The sequence below is a fragment of the Leucopleurus acutus genome (assembly GCF_964270905.1).
Source record: "Leucopleurus acutus genome assembly, chromosome: 1".
Lineage (NCBI taxonomy): Eukaryota > Metazoa > Chordata > Mammalia > Artiodactyla > Delphinidae > Leucopleurus > Leucopleurus acutus.
In genome coordinates, this window is record NC_139142.1 from 34,317,339 (window position 1) to 34,332,853 (window position 15,515).

General features: G+C 36.8%; 1 protein-coding gene across 5 annotated transcripts in view; it reads right to left on the minus strand.

The window, feature by feature from the left end:
* Window positions 1–1,132: 1,132 nt before the first annotated feature.
* The window catches only part of GPHN (gephyrin), a 618,453-nt gene continuing 604,070 nt past the window's right edge, over window positions 1,133–15,515 (minus strand). For all 5 annotated transcript variants that reach the window (XM_082854448.1, XM_082854450.1, XM_082854447.1 and 2 more), the window contains 4 exons: window positions 14,652–14,716; window positions 10,965–11,068; window positions 3,232–3,328; window positions 1,133–2,120 (listed from right to left, as the gene is read on the minus strand). In XM_082854448.1, the coding sequence (XP_082710574.1) occupies window positions 1,987–2,120; window positions 3,232–3,328; window positions 10,965–11,068; window positions 14,652–14,716 (400 nt within the window). In that variant the 3' untranslated portion in view covers window positions 1,133–1,986. The remainder of the gene's footprint in view (window positions 2,121–3,231; window positions 3,329–10,964; window positions 11,069–14,651; window positions 14,717–15,515) is intronic.

The window sequence follows — 15,515 nt, forward strand, 5'->3', positions numbered from 1 at the left end:
CTGCATTATCACCTTTAAAATTCTACCTTGACTTCAAGACCCACTAAAATTTCTTACCCGTTGAAATCTTACCTTGTAGAAGGTTCTCATTGGAACTCCTCCAACTCTTTAAATCTGAATTACAGCATTTATCACATTTTACACATTCTACCATGTTATTATCAAATATCAAACATATCAAATATTATGCTTACTTGCACATGTTTTTTTAATCTTCCTTGATGGACTGTAATGTTAGCAATTATCCCTGTTCATTCTTGTAAATAGTATAGCATGATGTACCTTGTACTCAAGCACACAGTATATGCTTAATAAATATTTCTTGGATGAATGTAGGTAAAGAACTCCTTGCATGAGCTTTCATTTGACCTCTATTAATTAAACTTATCTTCTTTAATTGAACATATAAACTAAATTTAAAATGTAGAACATTTTATTTTCAACTTTGGAAATATCAAGTATAAGTATCAAATATTTATTGTTTACAAATTGGCTTTTTTCATTACCATCATTTGGCACCTTGTCTACTAGTGGGCTAATTTTTGTTGTTTGCTTTACTAAGTACTCTATAGCATATTTAATGTGCCCCGTTACCACTGTTTGGAAAGTGCCCCGAAGTTTTTATTAAAGAAGTCATTGTGGATAGCATATATTTCAACTGTATTTTCTATAGTCAGTACAGATTTTTGCCATTTTTCACTTCCAAACATGATAAAAAAAATGTCCAGGTACTCATCTGCAATTTTATGGTTCATTACTTATTTTCCCCCTCTATTCCAAGGAACTGTAGATGTTTGAAATTTGTTTTTATGACATCTGAAATAAAAATGTAGTTTTTTTCTAAATTATCAACTATCTTTCCTCTAAATTTGCTTGCTATTCTCCAGCTATGACTGGAAAGACCAGACCAACTACAGGTTCTCTCCTACTTTCTAATCTGTATTTGCACAATGCTACAGTAAAATATAGATTATTCTATATTTTTAAAAATCTCCTTTATACCACTTAACCTTGCTAAGCCATCTTAACTATTCCTTTTATCCAGGCAGAACCCCATCAGAATGGCATAACAATCTTCTCTTTTTTTATTAACAAGGCCAACACACACTGGATTTTAAATAATGATCGAGGATTTTTTTTATTCATTAAGTTTCAGTATCATTACAGAAAATGTTATGGTACAGAGTTGTTTAACATTGTTTTTTCTTTGCTCTTGATTTCCACATGAATGCTGGTAACACTAATATCTGTACAAGATCAGTCTTTGATTTTATTTTTTATTCTGTACAATTTTAAATGTATTGGTTAAAAAGGCTGTCAGCACTTAAGGAAGCATTTTTTCCCCCCAGTTTGTTTGTTCAAATAAAAGGTATCCAGTTACTGCCCAAGAGTACTGTGCCATGAGGCTACTGGGATGTGAGGCCCCCCCACCCCCGAACGCTCTGCGGGGATGGTTCTCCTTGAGGCAGGGCAGGGCCACGACCCAGTCACTCTTTGTTTGGCACTGTGCACATAAACACGAGATACATGATAAAGAACAAGCAAAAGCTCTCTGTAAAGCGGTTATGAAGCATACTAAGAAGGGAAATCCAAGTGTTGCCTACGCTAGTATAAATAAGCAGACAGCCTTGATTTAAGAGCATAAGTAGTTGTATTTTAAAGATGAGAAAAACACAAGTTCTGCAGGCACCTACTGCTGTCTACTAAAAGCTATCGCTATCAGACCTAGCATTGAACACACAAAGCAATTTGCAAGAAAGGAAAAATTTGCTTTGATATAATCAGAATAGAGTTGTCTGTTAAGATTTATTTTTAGGTGTTTTTTTCTTTAAAAGGTATTTAAATTCTTTTGAAATATAGTTCAAGATGTTGACCATACAGATCAACTTTTATCCAAATCAGAAAAACTAGCTGTGCCGTTGCATATTACAGGATACAGTCAATGGTATGTAGACATGCATCAAAGCTTTCTCCCGCTGGTGACCATCATAGCCGTCCGATGACCATGACGTCCACCACCTCGCCCTTGTGGAGCTCCACGTACTGCTCTGTCTTTGGAGGAAGCATCAATAATCCATTGGCGCTGCGCATGCTCATCAGACGGCTGCTCATCTGATTACCTAGGAGGAAATACTCTCATTACAGCAGCATCAGCGTCATGGTGTATGCATGCGCAGCCCTTGCAGTCCTTTTCAGAATAAAAACTGATGAACAGAAACACAGGTCTTCAAGAGGAAGAGAGATGATCAGACTTCCCAGTACCTTTTTCAGGTGGCCTTGCTACTGTATCCTACTACCTTCTCACTGAACTTTAAAAATAAACATTACAAATTATTGCTTAAAAGAACAAAACCAAAATTTTACAGCATTGTGGAAAATACCATAGAATTTCTCAATTCAGGCTAAAATGTGACGTGTGTCTGAAAAGACAGGCTTTTAAACTCTATTAAAATAATAATGATAATAACAGCAGTGGCTACCATTTCTTTAGTATTTACTAAGTACCAGACAAGGTGGTAGACCTTTTACTCAACTACCTTATTTAATTCTCAACGACTCAAAAGAGGTTAGATAACTTGCCTAGGGTCCTACTAATTAGTTGGTGGCCAATTTGAATGCAAGTCTGATGGCAAAGCCCATCAGAGACCTACTCACTGTGCTAGCTGATGTTTGCACTTGATAGGACCTTTGTTTAATTTTTTCTGGAATCCCATCAAAAGTCGGGTAAAATATGACTAGAGAAGTTGGGGATAAAAGTTTAAAGTCTACAGCAGGTAACTTCAGAACTCTGAATTATCAACGTTGATTTCTCAGTCCTTAAATCTTACCAATATCTAGTGTATAGTAAAGGCTACAGAGAATCACACTCTAATTGGGCTTTAATCTCACACTGATGGGTGGCATAGCCCAGTCCCCTCCTTTTCCTACCATCAAAGTTATGCTCAGAACTTACTGGTTGAACAAACAGATAAAAATCTTCTGTAATTTTAGATTTGTATTTCAAATGTTTATCTAGAAAATATGGCTCCATGGAATAACAAAATCTTTATTTTTTTTTACTCTTGTCCTGTTATGCTACACTGTTTTAGGAATAAGTTAACATCTAATCTTTCAAAAGGGAAAATGTACAATAATTACAAAAGTAGGTATACTCAAGGAAGGAGGTTATACATAAATTTGTGTTTTAACAGGATGGGTGTATAGAGATACCTGCAGGTGTGAATGACTAACCTGTACTCTGTGCCCAAGGTAGTGGTTCTTGGTGATGCCAAGTCAGTATACACCGATGGTATTCTGGACGAGGATCCAGTTTTACATCACATGATAACTACAGAAAAATGAGGAAAAGAAAACAAACTTGATCACCTGATCATCTCTTAAAACTACAGGGTGGTGGCAGTTGTGCAAGGAGTTCAATGGACATGGAAATATCTTGGCATTCTGCTGTCTCTACCACTGCCACCTTATGTTCTTAATACAGGAAGTCCAGAGGTTGCGTTGCTCTGGTGAAAAGAGAAAAGAAGGCTAAGAAGTTGGTACCCGCAGTAGGAAAAAGGGCAGATGAAAAATATAAAGTCTATTTTTGAATTCTAATTTTACCTCTGACCTATGAATTAAGAAATCAAAGCAGATGTTTTAACATTGAAAATAAAGGAGGTAGACCTACACAAACATACAAGCTCAACATCCATTTATCGGTGTGTCATCCAACTGTCCGTCCATCCATCCATCCATCCAGTAAAGATTTACTGAGGTGCTAATTCAGCTACTCATTCATACACTTATCTTTAATATGAAAGGGATATTTTCTTTTTAAAATTTTTATTGGAGTATAGTTGATTGACAATGTTGTATTGGTTTTAGGTGTACAGTAAAGTGAATCAGGTATACATATACATATATCCACTCTTTTTTAGATTCTTTTCCCATATAGGCCATTACAGAGTACTGAGTAGAGTTCCCTGTGCTATAGAGTAGGTCCTTATTAGTTATCTATTTTACAATAGTGTGTATAGGTCAATCCCAATCTTCCAATTTATCCTTCCTCACCTCCCCCCTTACCCCCAGGTAACCCTAAGTTTGTTTTCTATATCTGTAACTCTATTTCTGTTTTGTAGATAAGTTCATTTGTACCCTTTTTTAAGATTCCACATATAAGTGATATCCTATGATATTTGTCTTTGTCTGACTTACTTCACTCAGTATGACGATCTCTAGGTCCATCCATGTTGCTGCAAATGGCATGATTTCATTCTTTTTTATGGCTGAGTAATATTCCATTGTATATATGTACCACATCTTCTTTATCCATTCTTCTGTTGATGGACATTTAGGTTGCTTCCATGTCCTGGCTATTGTAAATAGTGCTGAAATGAACACTGTGGTGCATGTATCTTTTCAAATTATGGTTTTCTCTGGATATATGCCCAGGAGTGGGATTGCTGGATCATATGATAGCTCTATTTTCAGTTTTTTAGGGAATCTCCACACAGTTCTCCGTAGTAGCTGTACCAGTTTACATTCCCACCAACAGTGTAGGAGGGTTCCCTTTTCTCCACACCCTCTCCAGCAGTTATTGTTGGTAGATTTTTTGATGATGGCCATTCTGACTATCTCATTATAGTTTTGATTTGCGCTTCTCTAATAATGAGTGATATTGAGCATCTTTTCATGTGCCCCCTGGCCATCTATATGTCTTCATTGGAGAAATGTCTATTTAACTCCTCTGCCTATTTTTTGATTGAGTTGTTTGTTTTTTTGATATTGAGTTGCATGAGGTATTTGTATATTTTAGAGATTAATCAAAAGGGATAGTTACTTTCTTTTCTCTTGATTATCAGATTATCCTGTAATCAGGACTGATTATATCAGTCCCAATACTGATAAACAATCTCATTAAAGCAAATAAAAGTAGTCTCATAAAAGTTATACCACTTTGGTTTGGTCACATCACTGGCACTAAAAGAATTCCTCTGAATGAGTCTTTTCTATGGAATGGCATCTTTCATATCTTTGTAACATAGCCAATTTCTGTTCACACACATTATACAGAATGACCAATCAACATTCAACCTGGAGCCACTGTTTTTTTTTTTTTATCTATGTCATTAAATTCATCCTGAAATCTGATCAAGGTGATAATGTGTTGGTAGCAGGTGCCTAAAAGGTATAACTTGAACAAGTTTATACAGTACATAATTATGATCTATAGCCCATCAAAGATTAGTTCAATGAAAACAAGACTCATTCCAATGCATGAGAATTAACATTTTCCATTAGCATAATAATCGTTTAAGTTACTCTATCTTAAAATGGTCTAGAAATCCTTTACTCAACTAAAACAGATATTGCTTAGATTAAATGATATAGTTAAAACTTGACCTGGAAATTTTTATTGAAGTGAGTTTATCTCTAATCCATTCTGGTTACTTTGTTTTAAAATATTCGAATAATCTAATTAGAATATTAAAACATTCTAATTATGCTTTTTATCTGGAATCCAGAATAAAATTCAATTCTAGGGTGTTTCTCCTTGATTAAGTCACACTCTACTCTTTCACATGATATTACTTATGTTTATACCCTATTTCATATCTACTGGGGGGTAACTTGCCATTGTTCCTAAATTATTCTGTGCTTACCTGAGGACAAAAATCTGTCTTTCAACCTGAGTGTGTGGGTGTGTGTGTTCTCCAGCACTAAACCACAAGAGTTATTCATGTGGCTGTGTCATTTGCTAAGTGTTTGAGGTTTTTCCCCAGCAATGGCACTGAATGGCTCATGGAAGTACAGTGGAGCAAATACTGTACTGGGAAGATACTGGCACCTAGGTTCTACTCCCAGTTTTACTGCTAACCGATGTGCTGTATTGGCAACTTATTTTGCTTTCCCATACCTGTTTGTTCATCTACAAAATGGGGTTGTTTGTTTTAAAGGAAGATATTTGTTAATTTAATAAACAAGAATCAATTGCATCAAATTAAAGTGAATGAAATTTTTTCACAGCCTCACAAACAGCTGTTCCTTTTGTAGCAAGAGATGAAGCTAATTAGATTTTTATGGTATTTTACTGAAATGCAGAATACTTTATTCACCAATATATTTAGTTACACTGACACTATAGTTCTGGTATATTACATCAGTTAGCTTAAGAAAGCACCTATTTACTATAAGCTTCAGTGCTTATAAGAATGATGTACCATGAGTAAACATACACACATATCAATATTTTGGTGGAAAAACACTGCAAATGGTGGATGTTTCACTTCTGCCGATTTCTTCTACTCTTTCAAAACTGGGCAGTGAGCTGTGGACTAGGAGTCCTCTGTTTCCTTTGAATATTTTGCTGGCACACAGTAGTCACTCAAGAGATAAAATTGTATTATTTGGTATAGTATTATATGGTATGCTCTACATGTGAATGTCTAAGAGAGAGAATGAGAAAAAAAAAAAAGAAAGGTCAATGAAATGAGCTGATAAGCCACAGACGGGGAGAAAATAATTGTAAAAAACACACCTGATAAAGGTCTGTTATCCAAAATATACAAACAATTCTTAAAACTCAATAATAAGATGATGAACAACCCAGGTAAAAACTGGGCAAAAGAATTGAGCACCTTACCAAAGAAGATATACACATGAGAAGTAAGCATATGAAAAAATGTTCAACATCGTAAGTCATTAGGAAATTGCAAATTAAAACAACGAGATATCACTAGATACTTACTAGAAAGGCCAAAAATCCAAAACACTGGCCACACCAAATCCTACTGAGAATGTGGAAGAACAGGGACTCTTATTCACTACGGTGGGAATGCAAAATGGTAGAGCTACTTTGGAAGACATTTTGGCAGTTTCTTACAAAACGAAATATATTCTTACCATACAGTCCAGCAATCTCAGTCCTTGGTATTTACCCAAGTGAACTGAAAGTTTATGTTCATACAAAAACCTGCACACAAATGTTTATAGCAGATTTATTCATAATTGCCAAAATTTGGAAGCAACCAAGATACCCTTCAGTAGGTGAATGGATAAACGGTGGTATATCCAGAGAATAGAATATTATTCCTTGCTAAAAAGAAATGAACTATCTAGCCGTGAAAAGACACGGAGGAACAAATGCATATTAATAAGTGAAAGAAGACAATCTGAAAAGGTAACATACTGTATGACTCCAACAATATGACATTCTGGAAAAGGCAAAACAGTAGAAAGATCAAGGGTGAGCAGGGAGGGAGGAACGAATAGGCAGAGCACAGAGAATTTTTAGGGTTGTGAAACTGTACGATATACAATGGTAGATACATGTAACTGTACATTTGTCAAGACCCCTAGAATACACAACACTGAAAGTAAACCCTAATGTAAACTATGGACTTTGGGTGATAATGATGTGTCACTGTAGGTTCATTGACTGTAACAAATGTACCACTGTGGTGCAGGACGTCAACAGCTGGGAAGGTTGTGTGTGTAAGGATGGGGTGGGGAGGAGGAGTAATACAGGAACTCTCTGTAGTTTCCAGTTAATTTTGTTATGAACCTAAATGTGCTCTAAAAACAAAACTTGTTACTTAAAAAAAGGGGAGAATATTTTTTTCCTTCCTCTTTGTCCTGTCCATCTTTTAGAGAAGTGACCTCAAAGAATTATCTAATACAGTAAATAATTAATTGCAAACACAGTGTAATAGGGCACAAAGAAGTAAATAATCAACCCTTCTTAGGGACACTGAGAAAGGCTTCACAGAGGGCATGATGCCTGAGTCTTATGACTAAGGAATTTTCCAAGCTGAGAAAAGAGATGGGGGTGATTAGGAGAGAACCTCCTAGGAAGGAGATCTCACGTCCGTTCTGGAGGCAGTAAAAAGCTTGGTATGGTCAGAGTGCAGGATGGGAAGCAGATGAGGCTGGAAGGGAAAACAGGCCTTGGGATGGAGGGCCTCCTGTGCTCACTTGAGCAGTCTGGATTTAACCCTGCGGTCATGGGAAGCATTGAAGAATTTTAATTGGAGATGCTGACATGATTAGAGTTAGAAAAGGGATTTAAAAGGAGGCAGGATTAGAAGAGTAACCATTAAACATTGGAGCCACCATTCAAACCAGCTTATTTGGCTACAAAACACGGGATGTGGATGGTGGAGGGCGCTTTAGGAGAATGGTGAAGATTTGGAAGACTGCAGTAAGGAATGGAAAAAGCTGATCCACAGGATATAAAAGGATCATCAAGGGGAATTTTGGCCCCTGCTGAGGTTTGTAAATTGGAAGGGATAACTTGAACAGCTGTACTCTCTTCTCTAGTTGTACTCAGTGCCCTGGAAATAAAACTGAAGGACAAAAAAGGGAGGACTGATCTAAGTTTGTGGATTCTTAGAGTTACTACAGTTCATGGAAGAAGAGGCAAAAAATATTTGAGGGTGTTAGAAAAACACTGAAGTGATACACCACAGGATTTAGGTTGGATGAGGAAAGGGGTAAAGCCAGAAGGGACTTATGGAAAGGGAAAAGGGAAGGTGTTATAGGAGTGTTTAAATTCTTTTATATCTACGGGTAGGTAACTTGCCATTGTTCCTAAACTGTATACCAGAGTTGGTGATTTTTGAGATGGAGCACTTCATGGTATTAAAAAGGATATGTGTATTGAGTTGCTGAAGCAGAAATAAAGTTATTTAGAATTATGAAAATAAAGCAACTGATGATAAGAGGTGAGGGAGAGAAGACTTTTAGACGATTGCCAAAGACCTGAAAGTCTTGGGAAGGTTTGATGGTGGTAATGAGGGGAAGGTGAAAGCTCCAGGAGACTCAGGGAAGAGGCTGGACTAAGCTGCACAGATTGGAGAAGAGAGTTCGTGAGAAAACAGATGACCAGAGGGGATTCTATTAGAGTGGAGGTCCCACGTGACATGCTCCAGGCCCTGGTTGGTACCTAGGGCCCGGACTCTGCTCAAGTCTGGTCAAAACTTCCAAAGAGTGGTTAAAGGAGCTTTACACTAACTTTTAAAAGTACTAGAGAAGTTATGAGGCACTGATTTCATTAGTCCAACAGAGAGGCGCTCGAGCTCATCTGCCTTATAAATCATCTAAAATTTATCAAGTAACTTTAAAAATTCTTACACCTGGGGCTTCCCTGGTGGCGCAGTGGTTGAGAGTCCGCCTGCCGATGCAGGGGACACGGGTTCGTGCCCCGCTCCGCGAAGATCCCACATGCCGCGGGGCGGCTGGGCCCGTGAGCCATAGCCGCTGGGCCTGCGCGTCCGGAGCCTGTGCTCTGCAACGCGAGAGGCCACAGCAGTGAGGGACCCGCGTACCACAAAAAAAAAAAAAAAAAAAAAAAAAAAATTCTTACACCTGTTGGTGCAGATCAGTTTTAAGTTAATTTTTCCAAAGTTTCTATAACCTAGTTATATTTTTCATCTCTGAATAATAATAAAACTGGTTTATATTTCTTATAAATCATAGACAGTTCTATCATTTTCAATATCTGTTTTTTAATCAATCCATAGGCCATTATATTCTCATATAACAGGTATCCAATTATACCTTTTGATGTTCAATGACTGACCTTTTTTAAAGCTGAATAATGCTCCATTGTACACATACACTTCATTTTCCCTATCCGTTCATCTGTTGTTGGAAATTTGGGTTGTTTTCTTATCTTTGTATAGTGAATTATGCTATAATGAACACCGGGGTGCAAATACCTGTTTGAGATCCTGATTTCAATTCTTTTGGACATATACCCAGAAGTGAGATTGCTGGATCATACAGTAGTTCTACTTTTAATTTCTGAGTAACCTCCATACTGTTTTCCATGAGGCAACATGGATAAACCTAGAGGACACGATGCTAAGTGAAATAAGCCAGCTACAAAAATACTGCATGATTCCACTTATAGGAAGTATCTAAAATAGTCACTCACAGAGGCAGAGAATAGCATGGTGGTTGTCAGGGGCTGAGGGGAGGAGGGAAGGGAAATTGTTGCTCAATGGATATAAAGTTTCTGTTATGCAAGGTGAATACATTTTAAAGAATCTGCTGTATAACATATTACCTATAGTTACCAATGTGGTATTGTGCACTTTAAAACACTTTAAGAGGATAGTTCTCACATTAAATGTTCTTAGCATGAAATAAACAAACAAATCAAAGAACACAAAGAAATGTTTGGAGGTGATGGATATGTTTAGTACCTTCATTGTGATGACGGTATCACAGGTGTTTGTGTATGTCCAAATTCAGCAAAATGTCTACATTAAATATGTGCAATTTGTGTATATCAATTATACCTTAGTAAAGCTTAAAAGAAAGAAAAGTACTGATTTAGTATTATAGTTTAAATTGCCAGGAAAATTGTTCATTAGTTATTACATAGAAACTGTGTTACATAATTAGTTTACTAGTAGTAGTAAAGCAAACTGAAGTTAGTGTTGGTGGAGAAGGGGACTCTAATTTCGGAGTGATTTTTACTGCAGGTATAATTCCTCAGCCTTAGTGGTCCTTTTTCCAAAATATATGGTCTCCCTTTTCTTCTGCTTCACTAGAGTCTCTTTCTTGTCCTTTAATTGTCTTTTTCTGAACTGTTTAAAATTTATCAGCAGGGTCACAGAAAAAGTGATCAGCTAAATTGCTGTTCTCTCTAAGTTTACATAGGGGAAATTCTTGTCCCTCCTTCCATATAGGTTTAGTATTAGTTTAGTATTCTATTGACCATTTTGTCATTACATATCCACTCCTAAATGGACTTCTAGCTGGAGAAAATTATTCACTTTAGGAGTCATGGAATAATGTGGGAAGGGAATAAAAGGGACTCCTTTCCCTCTGTTTTCTATCATGAAGAGGGGACTATAACCACATTTTTCCTCAAAACTAATATAAAATTCTAGACGTTTGTTTTGGGCAGTTAAAAAATCATATCCTAATTTGTTATTTGGCTTCAATTTTGGTTTCCGGTCATTAGAAAACATTACCCTGGCTTTGATGATGGTTGGCCGAGGATCCAAGATGCCTTGCATCTTTCTCAGTGCAGGCACAACAAAGAGATTGCAGGTGACCACGGCTGACACAGGATTCCCTGAAAGTCAACCAAGCAGTTATTTATAGTACACACATAAAAATTTGCCATATAATTATGACTGTCTATACCTTCAGGTATCATAGAGAGTGAAATGACTAACCACTAGCATTCCTCTTCTGAATCACCTTGAATCCAAAAGGATGCCAGAATAGAGCTGTAGTTGACCAAATGCCACAGAGGGTGTAAATATTTGGATCTAGCAGTGAAACGCAGAGACTTCTGATGCACAGAAGCTGTTTGGCACCATTTATATCTGTTTTCCTGAGAGCCGTGCATTGAAAGCCTTTAGTAATGAGTTTGCACTTGCTATTTTTAAAATGTTCTAAAATTACCATAGTAGTACATGCTCAGTGCAAAAGAAAATTAGCAAGTAGGATGAGAATAAAGAAATTTATCCATAATCCCCTCTAACCAAAAATTTCTTTAAACTAAAAAAAAAACAACAATGATTTAAGACGTGAAGGACTTGAAGGCGAATACTCTTAGGAACGGAATTATGTTCCCCTCAAATTCATATGTTGAAGTCTTAAGCCCCAATGTGGCTGTATTTGGAGAAAGGACCTCTAAAGAGGTAACCAAAATTAAATGAGGTTGTAAGGGTGAGGCCCTAATCCAATAGGGCTGGTGTCCTTATAAAAAGAGGAAGAAACACAAGTGTGTATACACAGAAGAAAGGCCACGTGAAGACACTGAGAGAAGGTGGCCATCTGCAAGCAAGGAAGAAAGATCGTAACAGAAACCGACCTTGCTGGCACCTTGATCTTAGACTTTCAGTCTTCAGAACTGTGAGAAAATAAATTTCTGTTGTTTAAGCCACCCAGTCTGTGACATTCTGTTATGGCAGCCTGAGCAGATTAATACAAACACCAAGTTTTTTTGCAGTTATAAGAAAAATTTGAGGAATTCAACTGTACCTCTCCAAGAAGAAATCTGGGTGTGTCACGCACTTCAAAGAGAGGTATGGTGGGCTATGAAAAAAACGACTGAGCTGAGAATAACAGATTTCGCTTCTTGTGTGGTATTGTTAACTAACCAAGCCATGCGACCCAGGCAAGAGTTCCAAACCTTTCTGGGTCTAACGTTACTCATCCACAAAATGAAAGGTTTGGATTATATGATTCTTAATATTCCTTTTGGTTCTAAAATTCAAATTTTACTAATACTTTTATACAGTGGTATGTGAGTATGTATATATATAGAGAGAGAGGGGGTGGGGAATGCTTATTATATTTTAGGTTACCTTGGCCTGGCTTTGTGCTGCTAATTTCATCATCAAAATAAAAGCAATGGTCAGTTTAGCCTATTACTAGCTAAAAGCATACCTTTAATTTTCTTCTACCCACAAAAGCAGTTAAGAATAGATTTTTTTTAAGTTGTTAAAAAAAGTTGTGATGAATGACATTGATTATTTCAATAGAAAAAGTGAATTGTCCCACAGGACAGCAGACTCTTAATGAGAATCAATTGCTTTCCTCTTGCCTCAAAATATGAACAGATGGAACTTTTTCTGGAAAAGCAAAAAAAGGAAAAATAGGGCTTCCCTGGTGGCGCAGTGGTTGGGAGTCCGCCTGCCGATGCAGGGGACAAGGGTTCGTGCCCCGGTCGGGAAGATCCCACATGCCACGGAGAGGCTGGGCCCGTGAGCCATGGCCGCTGAGCCTGCGCGTCCGGAGCCTGTGCTCCTCAACGGGAGAGACCACAACGGTGAGAGGCCCGCGTACCGCAAAATAAATAAATAAATAAGCATCATCACACACACTCAGGCACACACACACGTGCTTGCACACACGCAAACACACACAGAAAAAAAAAAAAGGAAAAATAAAAGAAAAATAAGTAAGAAAGCTATTGCTCAACAATGATTACAGTATTCTTGTAATGCTACTGTTTTATAAAATTACTCTATAAAATACGAATTGCTCTATATAAGAAAAGGGACTGGAAAAATCAACACCAAGAAAATTGCAAATAGTGGTTATTTCAGGGGGAGGGAGATTATGGATAACATTTCTTAATGCTTGTCCGTGTTTTCTAATGTTTTTACAGTGAACACATGTTACTATAGTAATTTTAAAAAGTTAAAAAAAAGAAAAAGTAGATAACACATAACTTTTCAACTGCATTAGAACTTATCAAGATTAGTAATGGCTTTAATTGCAAGGACCTTAAGAAACCAAAAATTCAATTCTGAGTTTTCAAATCCTTATAAAAAGAACCACTTTGCTGGTTCTACAATGTGAATTGTTGCTGCCCTCTTTTGGTACTTTCAGGCTGAGCAGTGAAAATCTCAAAATAAAGCAGCAACTTGAAAATAGGCTATTTAATTATAACTTCTTTGGCAGATCAACAACACTTAGTAATGGCAAAATAGGCTCCCACTATAACACACTTTGTAGGTCAAGTCATATCTTCTGTAGACAACAAAAACAGTCTCTTCTAGTCAAAATGAAGCTAGGAAGATGATTTCATTTCTCTATATAATGGTCTTCAGAGTATCTAGGGATGTATTAAAGGCCCTAAGGAGTTTTGTACCACAGAAATCGTTTGAAGACTAAAACTTTATTTACATGACCTCGCTCTTAACATTTCCTATATGAGAGAAACATACTCTCTTTTATGCTTACAGATAGGGGCTTTAAACATGTTTTTAAAGTTCTAAAATTTTCTGCCTGCCTTCTTTTCTTTCTATCTCTACTTGAGCTTTATTTAATATAAAAAAGCAGGTAAATATCCCAAAGCCACCAGACTTGTACATCTGAAAGGAATAAGTAGGTTATTTTCTAAAGGAATCTATGCCAAAAAATAGAGAATGGGACACTGCTACAGATCAGAGGATAATTTTTAAAATTGAAAAAAATAAGTAGATACACAAAACTTCTAAACTGCTTTAGAATTTATCAAGATTAGTAATGGCTTTAAAACCTGGCTTTAAATGCACAGCCAAAGTCCAAAAATTGTAAACTGAACCACTTTGCTTTTTCTATAATCTGAACACGTGAGTTTCTGCTCACGTGGGAGAGGGTGGGGATAATGATGTGGTCAGACTGATGATGCCTGGGATTTGGCTGAGAAGCATCAGTATTTGCAGCCCCTCCTGTGTTGCTGCTCTCCCCAACCAGTCCAAATCTGGTGAGAACCAAAGGCAGCTTTGTACTTTTTTGTTCTAGTATTTCCATGGGCGATTTAAGGCCCTTTGGCCCCTTGAGCATAATACTCTAGTTGTGAGAGGTAATCATACTGCTAACTTTGACCAATTTCCTGTAAGGAAAAGCAGGTGCCCTAGAAAGACGTAGTGACACTTAACTCCTGATTATCATCTTAGGGTCTGAAATGTGCTTTGAAAGATACTAATTTGACTTTCACACCAACCCTAATTAGCCCCATTTTATAGATGAAGAAACAGCTTCAGAGAGGTTATGTGATTTGTCCAAGGTCATACAGTATGAAAAGCTGGGATTTGAACCCAGGTGTTTCAGATTCCAAATCATGCGCTCTGATAGGGGACTGGTCACCTGGGAAACAAAAAGATTTTGGTCATTTTTCCAGAAAAAGCAAAAGAAACTATTTCAACTATTCTTACCTGGTAGTGCAAAGATTATTTTTCTTACACCATCAATATCCAAAGTTGCAAATGTCGTTGGCAGGCTAGAGGAAAAGTAAAGGTTGTTTGTTAGTGACTGCTAAGCAACCTGAGTAGTAAGTTAAATACTGCAGTTTTCTTGTTACATGGTTCTTCATACAGGTCACCTATCGTGTGAAAGTTCTTTTCTGTTGACTCTCCTTTAAATCTTTATAACCTGAAGTGTTTCGAGAGCATTTAAATTAATTCTTTTTTAGCATCTTCTGTTTTCAAGTAACCAAACTTCCTGGTTTTCTGTAGTTTACATTTTTTTCCTTCTTGTCAGTGCCGTAGAAGCATATGCCAAATCCTGGAGTTTCTCCACCCCTCTAGTTAACAATGTCTATACGTTTTTTTTTCTGCTGGAGAATAACAATCATTCTTTTTATCTGAAGACTACCTGGTAATACATGTCTATCAGATAACTACCTATTGTTCAAGATGAGTATTTCTCAGCCCTTTAAGACTATACTCAGCAATAAACATAAGAGCTTCCCTCCTATGAAGGGAATGTTTTGAAATGTCAAAATAAATAAAATACCATGACTAGAACAAAATTAAAGCAATAGTAATTTAAGAATATTATCAAATTATACTTCCTCAAAAGTCTGACATGAACCCTCATCATGGGGGTATGCAAAGGGGTGTGAGTGTGAAGAGGGCAGGTGGTTATTAATAGTGATTCTTTTCTATTGACTACCCTTAATATAGAATTTCAGCTAAAATTTTTATTATATTAATGAATCTTGAGTGATGCAAAATTCTTAGGGAATGCTGAAGTTTAAAAGTAGCTGAAAAATTACCCTTTTAAGCACCCAAATTGTT